We start from the raw sequence: 17,912 nt of genomic DNA on the forward strand, positions 1-17,912 counted from the left end.
GAAAAAAACCAATTATAAGATTTAATTAAATTTTCGAAGATTTATTTCAAAAATCTATAGCTATTCTCAAAAAGTTAAATTTGTACAAAAAATATTTAAAAAATTCATTTTTGTCTATAAAAAATGATTTTTTAGGAAAAATTTCGAAAATTAAATTTAAAATATAAATTTGTTTGAAAACTAATTTCAAAAATCCAGAAAAAATTTAATTTTAAAAATAAAATTAAAATATATCGAGAAAGAATCAAAAATTCCTGAAGGGGGGAAGGGGCGGGGCTATTTCCCCTTCCCTAAGAAAGTTCCCGGTAATCTGAATGTTGCTTTTTAATTTCTAAAGCTACTATCATTATTCTTGCATTCTTGAGGAGAACACATATAAGTATAAAGATTGCTCATGAATAAAGAATAAGACAAAATATTTGTTGGAAAATTATAAAAATATGTTATTATTGAACTTGGAGTAGAATTGAGGATCAACAACCGAGTAATTCCTCTAAATATCTTTAGTAGATATGGGGTGGGATTTGTGTTTAGTTCCTTCATCCCACAGCTACTTGCAACTAATTAAGTGAATCGTAATGACAGTTGGACTGCTCTTCTATCAGAGATTTTTCAATAATGACAGGTTTACCATGTTAGTTTTCAGTTTCTTTCTTTTAAATATCAAAATTGCTTGTGATTGACAACTCTAGACATTATACCTTATATATAAAGAGAAAAAAATCCTTATAAACATATTTGTTAATACAACCTTTCCAGAAGAAATTTCAATTTTTTTGCCTCTTCATCTTGTTCCTTGCCACTTTTGTCTGTCATGAGAGTTTCTTTTGTTGATGAGAGCCATTCTGCAGTTTCAGGTTGTTCTAAATTACGAGCACAGCTCTGAAAAATAAAAAAGATAAATAAATAAGAGGTATTTTAAGACGGAAGATTTGTGTAATTTAATTGACACAACCTCTCATTCATATTATAAATATTATACGTCTCGTTAACACATAAATATGTTGCAATGATTTAAATCAAAATGGAGAATAGATTACATTTTGTATTTTTCAACGAATTATTGTTGATTTCTATCAACCATTCATTTGATTACTCCATTTAAAGGCCCTGCAAAACTTTGCAAGGAACAAAAAAAAGCATTGTCACAAGGAAATATTTCGAAATTCATAGGTTTGATTTTATAAAGGCAATATTGGAACTAAATTAAGTATTATAAATCAACTAAATTTTTGAAATATGGTTAAAATTCTTGAGTATCTCAATACATTCGATAACTTTTGAATAAACGGCCTATAATTGATCGAAATATGTCTATGAATATTGAGATATATGATGTACAAAATTTTTTTTTTTATTTTTGTGTAAGATTGTTTTTATGTTAACTCATCAGTGATGAAAAATTTGATAAAAAGGATACGGTTCTGTAAGCGTAGCTGTGGCGGCCATTTGGCTGATATTGTTTTTCATTATTAATGACATACCTTTACATTGAAATAAGCATCCGATCATTTATCTCAAAAAATATAATTATTGGAAACCCCTTTACAACAAATTAAAATAATAAAGAAAATAAAATGAAGAGAAAAACCTTTAAACAGCTGCTTATCTAGACATATGTGACTACAGTGTCCTCAATCAGTCTATATTTATCTATGCTTAGGTCACCAAGATGCCCAAAATCAACATTGTAGTGTTGGAGGAGTCCAGTTCTATATAAATGAAATCCCATTTTTATGGCAGCATTTAAAAAGTTAGGTGGCAGTGCTGTTGAGGCGGCTATGCTCATCAATCATCTGTAAGTTATTTACATTACTGTAATATTCTGTACTTTTGAAGGTTTTTTGTAACTTAAGTAATTATTCCCGTGTGTTGAGATATAAATGTAATAACTTTGCTCTAAAAAAATAAAATACCCGAAACGCCCACCTCTAATTCATAATAATATTCCCAAGGCCTCAAATATTGTGTATTGAAAAAGTCACAAAAGTCAGAAATGTGTCTTTCAAATTTGTGTTTCCTCATATTTAAAAAAAAATAAAAAAAAATGACATAAAATATAATAAAAAACTTTTAAAATAAACTCGTGTGCAAAAGACGTTTTGCATTTACATTATGCACTCTAGAGATATCAACTGTCTTTTCTCCTTGATTTTCAAATTGAATATTCAATTAGATGATTTAATAATAAATTACTTTATACATTTAGTATGTTCTTGCTATTGTGTCCAATATCCATTATTTGTGTAGCATTTGATAAATAAATAAATAATTATATGATGAATAAGAAATTACATTGCCAAAGAAACTTAATGGGTCTATCCTCGTTTACATATTTGCGGCTTATTTATAAAGCTATATTATGACATAATAAAGACAACCACCCAGTGATGGGCAACTTAATTTATCTTTTTTTCTACTTAAGTTAAAGTTAATTATTATTTTATTTTTTTAATAACTAGTTGAGTTAAAGTTAATTTCGATTTTATATGAAAATTAACTAATTAAGTTAAAGTTATTTTCGAGTTTAATTTTGTAACTAGGTAAGTTTAAGTTAAATCACTTTAGAGCGCTGTAAGTTAAATTAACTCACTCCACCTTGGTACAGTTAAAATTAATTACGATATTAAAAAATAACTATTTAAGTTAATGTGAACTGTTGAATTTATCAAGGCCTTTATAATAACGATTATTCTTTCGGTCTCTATGGTTGGGATTTTCTCTACTTCCAATTGAAGGATCCAGAAAAAAATACAGATTCCAACTCGAAGCGAAAAAACAATGCAAGATAAATTAACTAATTAAATGGAGGTTAAAGAAAGCTAAAATTTTAAATTTCTGAGTTTTTATTAAATTTTAAACTATATGTAAAATTAAAAAAATATAGGAGATAATATAAAAACTATGTGGTGTGGAATGACCCAGTTCCAAAGTTTGAAAAACAAATACTGTCGACCCAGTGTTTAACTAAATTATTGGGGAACTAAAGTTCATTTCAAGAAAGTTTTTTTTAGTTTTTCAACTGAGAATAAAAAAATACATTTAACTTTAACTAATTAACTTAATCAAGTTAAGTTAATTAGTTAAGACAAATCAGTTTAAAAAATTAACTAGTTAAGTTAAATGTTAAAATAACGCTGTTTAAATAATTAACTTAACTTATTAACTTATCTAAGCTAAGTTCAGTTGCATTAACTTGCCCAACTCTGCAACCAACCCTAGACATTAATCCCCAATCCGTTACTTTATAATAAAAAAATAGAAAATGAAACCTCCATCATAAGCTGGGAACACAAAGCTAGAGATTCTTATCCCCTACTCGTAATTCCAACTACGGCAGGATAAAGAATGCAAAGCATCAGGTACCATAATATTATATAAATTCCTGGGATTACTACAATATCCAATTCACGGTTTAATTGTTGGTTCCGCTCTACAAATTTTATCGTCATCCAAAGATTGTATAGATTGCCTTTCATCAACTTTTCAAAAACCTGCTATAATTATCTTGGATTTGCCGTAATTTTGTAGTTCTGGAGTCATTTTATTTATTTTTAAATTTTGTGGACTATGAGTCAGTGACTTGCTCTGATGTGGGCTCTAACTCGTCTCAGATACTTTGAATCATTTAGACGTAGAATTGCAAGAACTCTGATCATTACTTAATATGTCCTGTTTTACTTAATTTTAGTAATTGAGAATATGGATTTTACCCCTTTAGATTCGTAGAAATATTGATAGTGGAAGTTCAATATGAATAATAAAATCTTCTTCAAGATTTTCAAAGTAAAGCAAATGTGAATGCCAAAAAATAAAAATGCATTTGATAATTTTATTATTTATGCAAACTATCTTTAATTTTTGGATTGTTTCTTATCAATACTTTTGGCATTTGAAATAATGTTTTTACCTAGTAGAAATGGCGATTTTGATCATCTTGATGTATAGTACATTTTATCCTTAGTGAATATATATTGTAATAAACTAGCCGTAGTACCTGGATTACCCGTAGTTATAAAGGATCGACGAACAGACACAATTTGTTTTAATACTATAGATCTCCTGCAATATTATAGAAGATAACTCCCCAACAATTCTTCAGTATTACTCTACTTTTTTCATGAGCACACTCACACGTAATTACAACCAAATATATGAGTTGATGCTCCCCTTTTGTTTATAAATAATAGGCACTGAGCTGCCTCTTTTCACCCCAAGGTAAGTACATCCCGAAGCAAGTTCATCGCAAGGAAAGCTCATCAAAAACAAGTTCATCACAAAGGAAGTTTATCGGTAGGAAAGTTCCTTCCAAGACAAGTCCATCCCGAGGATAATTCATCCCCAACAATACACATATTTGGAATATATCTTAATGAAAAAAAGTCTACTTTGATGTAGTATATTATTCTACTTTTAATTCAAGGATTTATTCATTCAGTAATATAATCATTATCTTAGTAAATAAGTTCCTAATTGAAATAAGAACTTCTTAAGCTTAACGAAAAAACCACGGATCACAACAAATTTGCTACATAACATTATGCCATTTTTATATCCCTAAATTGAATATAGATATATTACTAAAGTAGAGTACAAAGCACTCATTTTACCTTCTCTAACAATTATAACTTAGATTATATAAAATATGTTAGTTCCTCGAGATAAACTTGTTTTGGGATGAACTTTCCTTGGGATGAAAAGAGGTAGGTAAACTTTCCGGGGGTGAAAAGAGCGCGATGAAGTTTCCTGTAACCGCTAAACCTCATCTAATTTCACATTCATTATTTTTATTTTAATAATGTACTTCCTTTTTATTTTCTAAATGACGCGCACGCTCGAATACACTGTTATTTCTTGGTTCAAGTATCTAATCAGTCCTATTATACACTCAAAATGATTGTACAGAGTACATACGAACATTTATATAAGCTTTGTCTTATTAATATAACTTTACGAATAAAGTTCTTATCATCGGAATTCTCATAGAGATAATCTAATGAATATATTATATTACATATTCGATAATTCTTGTCTTATATAGTATAATCAACCCAAAATAATAATTTATTACTAGGGTTTCTCTCGCAGGATCCCGGGATTTCTCGGAATTTTACACATACGGGAAATAGGCTGACTATTAAAAACTGATTTAGGGCTTATTTATATTGTTTGTTTTTGGAGAAGGAAAGGCTGCAAGATATAATAAAGGTAACAACAATTGTTTACAGACTGCGACAGGGAAATTTTCCGCAATCAAAAAGCAAAAGCAAAACCTTAATAACTTATTAAAAGAAAAGTGTAATGAAAAATGTGATTGAAAAACTGTTAGCAATAAATCTTGGCATGAATGATTCAATATATGGCCTAAGGATGACACAGTATAATCTGGGATATATTGTCCCATTGCTTCTTGCGACTGGTCTTTAGCTCCTGCACATTTCTGTGTGATGTCTTCCAAACCTTATTCTCTAAGGCGCTTCACACAAACTGAAGTCTAGGGGATTGAGATCCGGACTGGAAGAGGGCAACAAAGTCTTATCCCAGAAGTCAGCAAAGTGCTCCTTGCAGAAGTTCTTTGTCTTCAAGACTGTATGTTTGGGGGCACTATCTTGGGTACACATATAGTTGTTCTCATGATAGTTAGCCTTCAGCCATGGCAATATTTTCTACCTCAGTAACTTATCGTAGGCCTCATCACCATTTTTCTCATTGGGCTTCAAGAAGAATGGAACCATTTTCTTCTCATCAGAGACCATTACTCCCATACATATTGTTTGGGCCCGATGTTTTGTCCTAAAGGTGCCCTGGACTTTTTCAGGTGATGCTGCTATAAATCGGTCGTTTCTGAGGTTCAAAGCCTGGTCGACTTTGAAGATCTTCTTGTCTGAGAAGATCTTCAAAGTCTATGGATGACTCTTCAAGTAATTAAGGATATTTTTTGTATCTCTCAAGCCTTAAGGCCTTCATCTTGTCGGCAAGTCAGATGACTTGGAGTCCTGACAAAGTTCTTAGGGCCGAGGTCAGAACTGCCCTTCTGATGGTGATCTCTTCCGCGTCGAGAAGATCCGAAACCCTTTGCCTTTTTTATTCCTTGTTCACTCATTTTTCGTCCAATAAGCAAAAAAAAAAAAAAAAACACCACATGTATCGGAACATAGCTAGAGATGTCACCTGAAACCTTAATAAAAAATAATTTTAATGACTTGGAATATTTCCCTGTTTGTACAACAATTTTATTTTTATGGATACAGCCTTACCTCACTAACAGAAAAATGTACAGTATATTTTGATTTTAGCAGTCGATATATTTGCTTCTTGTATCCTAATCAGTGTACTGAAAGTTGATTTGTGGATTTAGAATTCGCTCCTTTTAATCTTTGAACACTTATCAAAAGTTAAATATTGTTTATTACTTAGTTTAATAGTTGGAAGAATTGCCTAACTATAAACTAATTTAGGGTCCGTTTTATATCAAAATTAGTATAATCATTATATCACAAATATTCAATATATGAGCTCAGATTTTGAACACATATATGTATACTAGGAGTCCCATTTTACCGGGATTTCTTGGGTTTTTACACCTACGATCTTTTTTCATTAGGTCTATATTAGACTGGCTCTTAAATGTGTTTTTTTTCTCGAAATTTTGAAAGGCCATGTCCTGAAAATATTCTTCTATGTAAAAAGGGAAGAATGATAAGGTTTGCACCCTATAGTTTGATTATGAAAGGTTGCGCAGGGCCTTTAGTTTTTTAAATTTCATCATTTTTATCTAAAAATGGTCAAAATGGAATAATTTATACTTAATAACTATTTTTTAATAATAAATAACCCTGTAAAAGTTTTTTAATAGCTTTTATCTACTATGATCATTATTTTAATAAAAAAATTATAAGCAAAGTAGTGTTATACTGCATATTTCAGGCATATTTAAGGGTACTTCTTATTCGAATAGGACATGTTATAGCTATTGAATTTTTTAAATTACTTCCTTTGATTTTCTTGGTCGGTACTCCATCAAAAAGAATATACATAATTTAGCCATCCCGGAGTAGTGTACTATCATGCTAGTGGTTAATAATAGTACGATTGATGCCATGGTATATGAAATTTCATTATGGGTTGTGAAGTCTGCAGAACCGGGAATCATTTGTAAAAAGTATATATCATTGCTAGATCTGCCAGCATCTTGAGAGATGCTCTTTTCAATGGAAGGTATTCATGACGGGAGGAAATTCACCTCTCAGTTACAGATATCAAAGGATGATATCATAAGTTATATTAAGTAATACATAGACTATAGGAAAATATTTTATAATACACTTCTCGTTTTTTGTGACTCTCCTTCTTTGTGAATAGTCAATAAGTTTTTAGGATTGGATTTGAAGGAAATGCAGTCCAATGTTTTATGAGCTACAATGTTATTCGGCATTGCTTCTAGATAGTTGAATTATACTGAGGAAGAAAAGGCATTGAATCTCGCCATCAGTAGTGTCAAAGCTTATGAAACACATAAATTAACTGAAGAAAAATTTATCGAGCTATACGATATTCGAGGAATAATGATCTCCACAGCAGCAAGATATTCAATGTTTACCATCATAATTCCACAGTTACAGGGAAAAAATTGGGATTTTGCCGCAAATTTAATGAAATTTTATTCATCAATCTCTGTCAGACATTTAAAAGCTTTAAATTTGATCAAAATACAGTTTAGAAAACATTACAATAAAAATTTATTTCGAAGTGTATGATACTTATTCTAGAATGATAATTATTTTTTATTTGCTTTTTTATTGTTCTTATATTTTTCATGTCTTATACCTTATAGAAAAGATTCCTTCATACATTTCTAAGTCGGTTATAATATTTTAATAGTGTATGTGTGAATATGATTGCTTTTTTAAAATTTGCAGTTCTATAATGTTCCATTATGTTTATAACGACGCAATTTTCCTTTTATGTATGTATATATATATATTTTTTTTTCATTCGTCTATTCATATAAATAATTATGAATAAAAACCTTTCTGTTGAGAAAAAAAAATATGGTAAATCTACATTCAACCTTTTGAAAGATTTTTTATTTATCAAAAATAGTTATGCTTTTAAAAATGCTCTATTTTGACTGATATTGACTAATAATAGTTGTACGAGGCATTGCCGTGAGTAATTAAACGTCAACAAAAAGACACACTATAATATAATATAAAAGATAATCCCCAAAAAAACTCTATTTTAATCTCCATTTTTCATGATCACACTCACATGTAATTACTCAATACTTAAATCGATTCATATGACGTTGTCTCTCCCTATGAATTAAATTGAGTTATAATACATTTTTAAAATTGTTCATTTTTTTTTGTTATGTGATGGGAAGATGAATGAGTACTTTAGTCTCCAGAGTGGTCACAAGGAGAAACATTAATACACCTACATTTTAAGTTTTTTTTAGATCTAAAATATAAATCAGGGAGCAATATCAAGTGCACCCTGTATACACTTTTGATGCTATATACACAATTTTGCAAAGTTTCAAAAGTACGACTCCTTTTTATTTCTTAGATCACAAAAAAATATATATGATATACATCAGGGAGCAGTAGGTATAGTGAACCCTGTGATTGTTTTTCAGACATTCATACAGATAAACTTTGCTTTACTAATAAGATTTTTACTTCAAAATTATATATATATAAGACTATAAATAAGATTTAGAAACTTTAAGGGCGATGCACAACCTCTAAATATTAATCAATTTGTCTCAAATGATATATTTCTTTATTTTTGAAAAAAAAAAGGAAATTTAAAGACCAGTCTATTGTATACTGCAGCTACATATTTTGAAAGAACCAAACGAAGGATTGGCATAATATTAAGTTATATAAAATATAGGAAAATAATTGCAATTGAATATATTAATTTTTTTAATAAAACTTTTATATTAGTTTTTATTTTAATTATTTTATATGAATATATTTTAAAGTTACATATTAAATACTTATATTAATATATTGCCTATGTGTATATAAGTATTTTATATATATGTGTGTGTGTTTTTTTTCATTTCAAATAAAGCCTATATCCATCACGTTAATCTTAAAGACACCCTTGTTGTCATCGTCTGTTTTAAGGGGGCATTGAGAACACTTACCTTGGTCCCACGCTTGATTATACAGGTGTGCGCGTCTAAAACTGAACACTCCTTTAAATTTTACGCCAAGCGCATATTCGTGATTTTATTATCAGGTTGAGTAGTATGTCAATGTGAGGAAATGACTGGTTGACTCGAACTTCTTTTGTGTCATTATAAACAAGATCCCTACCATCAATACCCTTGAGCTGCCTCACATAACTTATCCTTCTTCTTGACTGGAGAAGGAGTATGCAGAGATGGAGATAAATCTGAGGGTGGCACTGAATGAGGTCGACTTTGTGTCAACTACTGTGGGTATTTGGACAGCTAAAATAGAAAATTCATGGAAGTAACGCTCCACCGGATGGGTATATCCACATTATAACGCCACAAGGCTGGATTTACATGTAGGAGAATTCCCGGTAGACATACGTATGATGTTATTGGTACAGAAATAAAAAAAAACATTCACTTTTCATATGGAATACTCAACAAAGTAGTTCCAACAGTAACGGATGATGAATCTGACTTTGTCAAGGCATTTCAAGTTTATCTGCCTGTCCAGAGTATAATGATGAGATGGAGGAGGAAGAATCCACCACAGTTGATGATGTGGTCACGTTTTTGGATCTGTCAGAAATACTCTCAGAGAATAAAGATGATTGCCACGTGTCTCTTCTCTTATGTAGAGAGAAAGGCTATGCATAGGGTCAGAAACAGGTCCAGCTGCTGAATTTTACTAATAAAGTAACTTGTCGCCTAACTTAGTTACTTTGAAAATCAAGTTAACCATAAATTAACAAAGTTACTTTTTGAAGGAGTAGTGAGTAGTTGGACTACTTTTTACAATTAACTGTGGTAACTCTGTTCACCTATCTGATAGGATATTCAAAACTATGTAGAACTATACTTTAAATATGTACTATCATAATGAAAGAAAATAAAAACTTTTTTGATTTATAAAACTGGTTTAAAAAAGTCCTAGTACATGAGTACTAGGACTTAATAGTATAAGTCAGTCAGTATAGAACAATAAATAAAAAGGTTCAACATTTTATTTATAGCAACTGGTCCTTTAAAGTCTGAACTCATTCATGACGCTTCCTTATGTCACGGAAAGTGAGCCACTATTTCATGTGTAAACTGGATGGAACTGCAATTTCATGATATAAATACTTGTTTTATATATATTCAACCAGTACATTAAAATCTGAACACTTTTAATTTTAATATTTAACAGGATATAATTTAATAATGAACATTAGAATTTCAACGAAATTAAAGCTATGAATGTATGTATGTCTGAGCTCATTTAATCAATTATGGTACCCATTTTAGCCGCAATGATGTCTTTCTGGCGGTGGCAGAAAGCCTGGCACACACAGGCGAAATAGTCCTCTGTCATAGCGTAACAGTGCTTGCTGACAGTGGTTTGGAGGGCTTCGGTATTTGGATGACGGACACTGGAGGCCTACCCCTTAACATGCATCCAAAAGTGTGGGGTCGAGGGGGTTGACATCAGGTAGTAGGAGGGGGAGGGGGGAAAAAGTGTCAAAAAAGAGTTCAAAAGAACTCAAAAGACTCCTTCAAATAAATCTTGCGACAGAGTACATGGGTTAGATTCATTGCTAGTCTCAAAAGTGTCCTTTCCATCCTCAAAAGGCTCTTTCCACCCTCTTGTGTGAAACCCCTAGATCTCTTGCTAAGACCTTCATGGACTTGAATGGATTAGCCTGGGCTGTCAACTCCCCCCTCCAGTTTTGCCTTTTTGATAGAGCCCTTCTTCCTCTCGAACGTTTCAAACTTGTTGACGGCGGTCACGGTCGTTTTGGATACGCCCAACTGCTTGTACTAAGCGAATGGAAATTCGTCAAGTTCAAGTGTTATTTTCTCAACTTATACGCAAGCTAGAAAGCTCAGATTTGTTTTGTTTTGTAACTATTTGCTATGTTTTTATTATATATTGCAATTTGAATTAATTGCAATCCCTCAACCTTTGTTAAAGATTGAATTAGAGTAAGTGTTTAGATTTCAATGACCACCCGGTATATAAAGAGATTTGTGCGATCTTTTTTTGAAACTAATTTTCCAAATTAACAAAATGCAAATTTAAAAAAAAGAAAGAAAAGAGACCCACATTTATCCTTGCCCCAAGCCCCCCTCATTATAAAACCAGTACTGTTTCTAGTCCATACGTACAATATACATTTTATATATTAGAGCTTGACAGATATATCGTTAACTGATTAAAATTGTCTACTTTAGGCATATTTAGAGTCATCATTGTTCATTTTCCTAAAAAAAATTATTTAAAAAAAATTAAAATTAAAAAGAATTGACATTTTTATTTCATGTATATAAACCTTTCAAAGATTTAAAATTTAAAAAGAGTATAATTTATCTTATAAACTCAATTTCTGCAAAAGAAATGCTATTAACACTAATTGAAATACTGCATATTTTGTTTTTATATCGAGAAAAATTAAAATGACCTTCATAACCCAAAGTCTTAAATGCATTTCATATATTGTAAACAAGGATCGGTTATTTAATATTTATAAGGTAATGCATATTTTAAAGGAATACATCTTAAATAATTTTTTAAATATTATTTCTTTGTGATGTTCTTTAAAAAATATATAGATTTAATTATCTAAACGTCATTTCAAATAATGGATTTTATCATTGGATCAAATGACTTCCATAAAGAATATAGTCATAATTTTGTATATTCACTCATTATTTGTGTCATTTAAATGCTTTTGTAAACTGTTCTATATTTGAAGCAAGAGTTCTGTAATGGGAATATAACATGTGGTTTTGAAGCATCAGTGTAAAGTATGATATTTCAGATGTATCATATTTTTTTTTTGTATATAAAAAGCTACATGGTCTCTAATGACACGTGAGTTCACATATGACCCTTCAGGTTGTCCTGTGTATTTCACAATTATACAACCCCAGATGCTCCAAAAATGAGTTCATTCATCACTTATAACTTTTTTGTTGAGGATCACATCAGGTTACATAATTCAAAAAATCAGGACCCGTGGGCTGTAGGTAAACCAACTAACCAATACTTTTTGTGAGACCAATCTAGAATTAATTTTTATAAGCATTCTATGTGACCGATCCAGGCTGATTTTCTTTTTTTTTCTCTTCATATGTTCAGTTTCGTAATAAAATATTCGAGTTTACATAACGATTTCATAAAAAAAATCTTCCTATTAAAAGACTTTTAAGAATAAAATATCTTATATTCATATTGAACTTCTTTGTAGTAAAAAATTAATTTGTTCAAACAAACTTGGTAAGAGTATGACTTTCAAAAAAATTCCCTGCAATAATTTTAATTTAAGACGTCGTTCCTTTATTGTATCACGCAACCTTTATTCCAAAAAGAAACAGAAAAAAGGCTCAAAATCATCTGGTAGTTAGCCAAATAAATTAATGATACCAACTGCTATTTATATCTTATATCCTCCCAGACTATCAATGTCATATTATTTCTTCACCATTTTTAAAATGAATTACATATTATTAAAATCTACATAGTATTTTATTCGATACTGTATTGTAATATTTTATTAAAAGTGAAGTTATACATTAGTAATTGTGTATAACAGGCAAAATTTCTTCAAAGAAATGATAAAATGGCCAATATATAAATTATATAAACGACGAGGGATCAACAAGAAATTGCACTCCTGTTCTTTTGGAAACAGAGCACATGTATAGAATAACTTATTACTTTGTGTATTTATGAAAAAGAATAAATTATGATAAAGCCATGACGTATTAACGGAGAAGAGGGAATCGATAGCTGACAACAAAACACAAAGGATATATTTGTGTTGTTGAGAGTTAACACTAAGTTAAAGGTAAGAAATTATTCTCTTCCTTGAAGTAATTCATTTCCCTCCTCCCCCCCCCAAATCATATAAAAGGCAGCTGATATTAACAATGGTTTTAATTCAGGGTTACCTTTCGTCTCTCTCCCAATTTCTCCTCGTGCTATACAAAATGGTTATTCCTACTTATAAGATAAGCTTCAAGCAGCTATTAGACAGTGGGGAAGGACATATACACAAATCCCACTCCTTTTACAGTAAATGCATAGTCAGAAATTGCTATGTGGATCCTCAAGTCAGAGAGCAACAAGGAATTATACTTATAACTCCACAACGAATAATCAGTGATACTATCCAACGTTGAATAGTTATAATTAGGATTTTAAATCATTAGAATTTTCGGTCTTGAGTATGGTAACCCTGATAATTTGAATAATTGTTATGGGGAAGAGCAGCTTGGCTGTCATAAGGATTCATTAGATTAGCTGCAAGATTATGAGATCAAGTCCCACTCTGATTCCAACAAGGACATAGGCAGAAATTACTCCTTTTTTCGATGCTTAATTCTACTCTGAGTCTAACAAGAACTTAGAATTATATCTCCACAACAAAGAATCACCTTTACTCGCTTTATACATAGATGTTCTAATCTCAAGAATAACAGCTTTGGAGAAAACTGTTCAGGCTGCCAACACAACAACAACAAAAAGTTATATGGAATCTCTTACCAACATATACTTTTTTAAATACTCACTGCAATTTCTGTAATCATTATATCCCAAATATATATGTTTATTAGACAATAAAATAAAAACACTGTTCAGATTGCCTACTATTTGCATAAGTTTTACAACTCTAAGCATCAACATATTTAAGTATATATATATTTTTTTTCATAATAAAAAAAATGATTATTTATGACTTTTGAATTTTTTATACTATTTCTTCAACATACAATCTACTATTTTATTCAGGAGTAAAATTCTTGGTACAAAGTTGAAAAAACATAAGCATGTTTTATATAATAATAATAATATTAATACATATGTCTACGAATGTACATAAATTCTTCAACCTTTTATCTTCCAACAAATACTTATTAAAGAACATATGTACACATACATGGAATAAAGAATTGTTTTTCTTTTTGAAGACTAAGAGAAAAAGGAACGAGTAGGTATGGATGTACACTTTTAGCTATACAAAAGAATATTACAAATTCTATACTTTCTTTTCTTATTTCCCCCTAACCACTTTTTGAAATAAAACAAGTCCTAACATGGAAGAGACACAAGGGTTCATATTACATATAAGTAGCCAGCCAAGCTTTCATATACGAGATCTGATCAATAAGAAACTCTTCTTCTCTAATTTCTATTTTAATTCTGATTCGATTCTAAATTATTTTGGTACACATGTATTCTTCAAAGTTTGTCTGTTTGTCGACGTTTAATAAATCATAAAAATTCAGGGTGGTGTTCTGTCGGTCTTTATTAAGGAACGGGGTCCGGTCCAGTTCAACATAAGGGTCACTAAAGAAGGCATAATGGATCCCTTAGACGTTATTTTTCTGATTTTCCTTCCATTTAATTATTCTGTTATATAAAAGAATTTATCTGTTAACTAAGTAAAAATATAATATGTTGCATTACAATGAAAACATGAATAATTTATGGAATGCTCTGAATATATCTCTCGTATATCTTATTTGGCTAAATAAACCATCGAGATTTTTAGAAAAAATTCCAAACACCGAGAGTTTAGGACCAGTCCCAAGGACTGAAACACAACAGTAACACACGGAAGTCCCACAAATTACTTGGTAAATAAACTCTGAATCAGTTGTGGATCCTTATCACGGATGTTTGCTGTAGGTCAAAAGATATGACTGTATTTACAATAACATATCTGGTAAAAATTGTACTTTCGTCCATTTTTGTAATGTTCTTTTAAATGGTCCGATGGAATTGCACTGATTAAGTATAAGTAAACGTTATAGTAGTAATACATTTACTCCCTCCGACCTATGAATCTTCCTTGATGTTCATTTACATAAAATATATTTCCATCTCTAGGAACGACCGGGGCGCGAATCTACGAACATTGATTTCAAAAGAATAATTTATCACGAGCGCGTTGTACATTTTCCTTTTAAGTATAATTGTTGAAGCAGCACGGATTCCTTTTAGTGCCTTTCAATATCTGAGGAAATGTTAGGGTTGATCGAAAATAAACCCTTATTTTCTAATTCTGAATTCAATTTTCGTTCGATTCTCCAATTTATTTTTATATTATTTTGATACATATGTTCACAGCGTTTGCATTCTTGATAGAGGTACATATAAAAGTTAGACTTTAATTGTTATATAAAATTGTATATAAAAGAATTTACTAATGGTTACGTAATTGTGGTTCAATTTCTTTGGATGATTTATAACATACTTTTTTCAGGATTGTCTAGTTTAAATGATTTGTTGTGTAATAGTTTTTTTTGTATCATTGATATTTTGATAATTACTATTTATATTAAAATAATATATGCATCATTTATAATTGGTTTATCTTGCAACTCAAAGAAAAAAATGCCGTTCACTATTAAAAGCAGTCAAATACCGTTTGTACCTACTATGTATTGGAGGGTTTAGATCTGGATTTCTAGAGGATATACCCTTATGATCGAAAATCAGCGATACTTTTTAAGTGACGTCACAATGAACACACGGTATCTTTTATGAACAATAATATTTTGCCATTATTTTTATATAATTAAATTATTTATTATTCATATACAAATTGATGAAGATTGATTGATGATGACATGACACATTTGGGTTATCTATAAGATATTTTTTGTGAGGCGCAATTGAACGATAAGCCAACTGGACTCCCTGAAACACCCAACATTGACTTATCAGTCGGATCAAGAATAAATTCTAGGATTTGCCAAGGTATAAAGTGGCAAAGGCCTGCTTGCGCTTTTGGTCTCGTTGAGAGACTCTAATGGAGGCTGGAAGTGATATTATAAGTTGAATAAATTGAAATCTATCAGCCTTTTAGAATTTGTTTTTTTTTTTAATTTGAAGCTGGTTGGAGAAAAAATTGTTTTAAAAAAAAATCTTTTCACGGCGCGGATAGCTTGCACATCTTGTATTCTGTGTATAAGTATCAGGAATATTAATACACTTTAAAAAAACAACTAGATTTATAGAAAGCCTTTTTATATTGGTACAGTTTACTGAGGTACTCATTGCTTTAATATATAAATGAAAGGCCCTTTGTAATCCAATTGTAAGTTATTTTTCTATTATGTAGAAATTTAAACATATAGACACAATACAATTGTGATCATAAAATGAAGTTGAATGATTTATATGAAAACTAATGAATGGATATTCACTTGAAAAAAAGTATCAAAATAATATATTACAACTCATTTTAATGCGTATTTTATTGTGTTACATAAAAAATTCACTTTAATCGTATGATTAAAAATACATAAAACGTTTATTAATACATAAAAATTACGAAATTACTAAAGAAATTAAAATTTTTGGCCTAATAGTAAAAGGTTTTTTTTTTTGATAATTGAATTGAAGGTCATTCAAAAATGACGTGATTTTATTGTTACTCCCCTCCCGTCCCCCCTAATTTAAAAAAAATTGAAAATAAAATACGAATCCTTTTGTGACCTTTTTTTAAAATTAATTTTTTTTTTTTCTAATTTTATCAAATGTTTTTTTGTTAGAAAATAATGTTTTATTTCATTTATTGATTTAACTTTTTTTAAAAGCTAGAATAATGTTTTTTTTCATTTATTGATTTAACTATTTTTAAAAGCTAGAATAATGTTTTTTTTCATTTATTGATTTAACTATTTTTAAAAGCTAGAATAATGTTTTTTTAGAGAACAAATATTTCTTTTTATTTCTAAAATGACCTTGGTTTTTTGGAAAGGCCACTCTTTTTCAAAAAAGTAATTTGGTTACCCTTTTTCTATTTTTCACTTTTTTGTACCCCCTATGACGTCATTTACACCATTTGTCATACTATTAAGTTCTACGTGGGTTCATGTTGACTCCTTCTTTTTTCAACAAAGGGAAACATGGTCTCAGACCTTACTTGTTCTCCTCTAAGTGGCAGAGTAGTTTTTGAACGTCATGTAATACAATGAATGTATAAATATCTTCATTAGCAAAAATAACTCCATCTTGGATATTTTAAAAATATTTACAATTTCTACGGTTCATTAGGTTTTGTAGCAAAGAAAATGCATATTTAAGAAATAAATAATGAAATGATTTCAATTTTTTTTTATGTTGACATAATATACAGTCAGCCCTATTTGGAGGACAATAGAGCGTTTTTACTGACGTCATAATCGAAGGCTCTGCCATCTTGGAGGCTCATAGTTGATATTTGTAATGCGTAAAATGGACAAATTTCCAATAAATCTTGATAAAACTTCATCAAATGTCTTTGAGAATTTAAAAATGAAACAAAAAACTTAAGACCCACAACGAATACTACATGATAATATCAGTGATAAACAGTGATATTGAAATTAAATATAAGAAGTAACATGTATGAAATATCCCTATAACATAACTGAATATATTCAATTTTACTTTTTTGATCGATTAGGGACAAGATACGTAGGATAATAAGTAAAATGCCAAATGAATTTGTTTTTCAGCACTCCATGTAAAAATTGTGGTAAATTTTTCAACACTATTACACACGCTTTTTTGGAATGTCCACAATTACATATTCTAAGATTATTTATTAGTTTAAGCCTGAGGAGTCTTGAGGACAATAACATTAATATATTTACGGCGATAATTATATTCGGCGTGTCATAAAAAAATAAAAAATAGTACTCCTAAAGCTAGGCTGATAAGGAATGCTTTAATAAATGTTAA

General features: G+C 30.0%; 1 protein-coding gene across 1 annotated transcript in view; it reads right to left on the reverse strand.

The window, feature by feature from the left end:
* Positions 1–17,912, reverse strand: part of LOC121118027 (muscle-specific protein 300 kDa) — a 63,711-nt gene that overhangs the window by 20,049 nt on the left and 25,750 nt on the right. The window contains exon 2 of the mRNA XM_040712561.2: positions 752–882. Within this exon, the coding sequence (XP_040568495.1) occupies positions 752–882 (131 nt within the window). The remainder of the gene's footprint in view (positions 1–751; positions 883–17,912) is intronic.

Source organism: Lepeophtheirus salmonis, chromosome 5 (assembly GCF_016086655.4).
Source record: "Lepeophtheirus salmonis chromosome 5, UVic_Lsal_1.4, whole genome shotgun sequence".
Taxonomy (NCBI): Eukaryota; Metazoa; Arthropoda; class Copepoda; order Siphonostomatoida; family Caligidae; genus Lepeophtheirus; species Lepeophtheirus salmonis.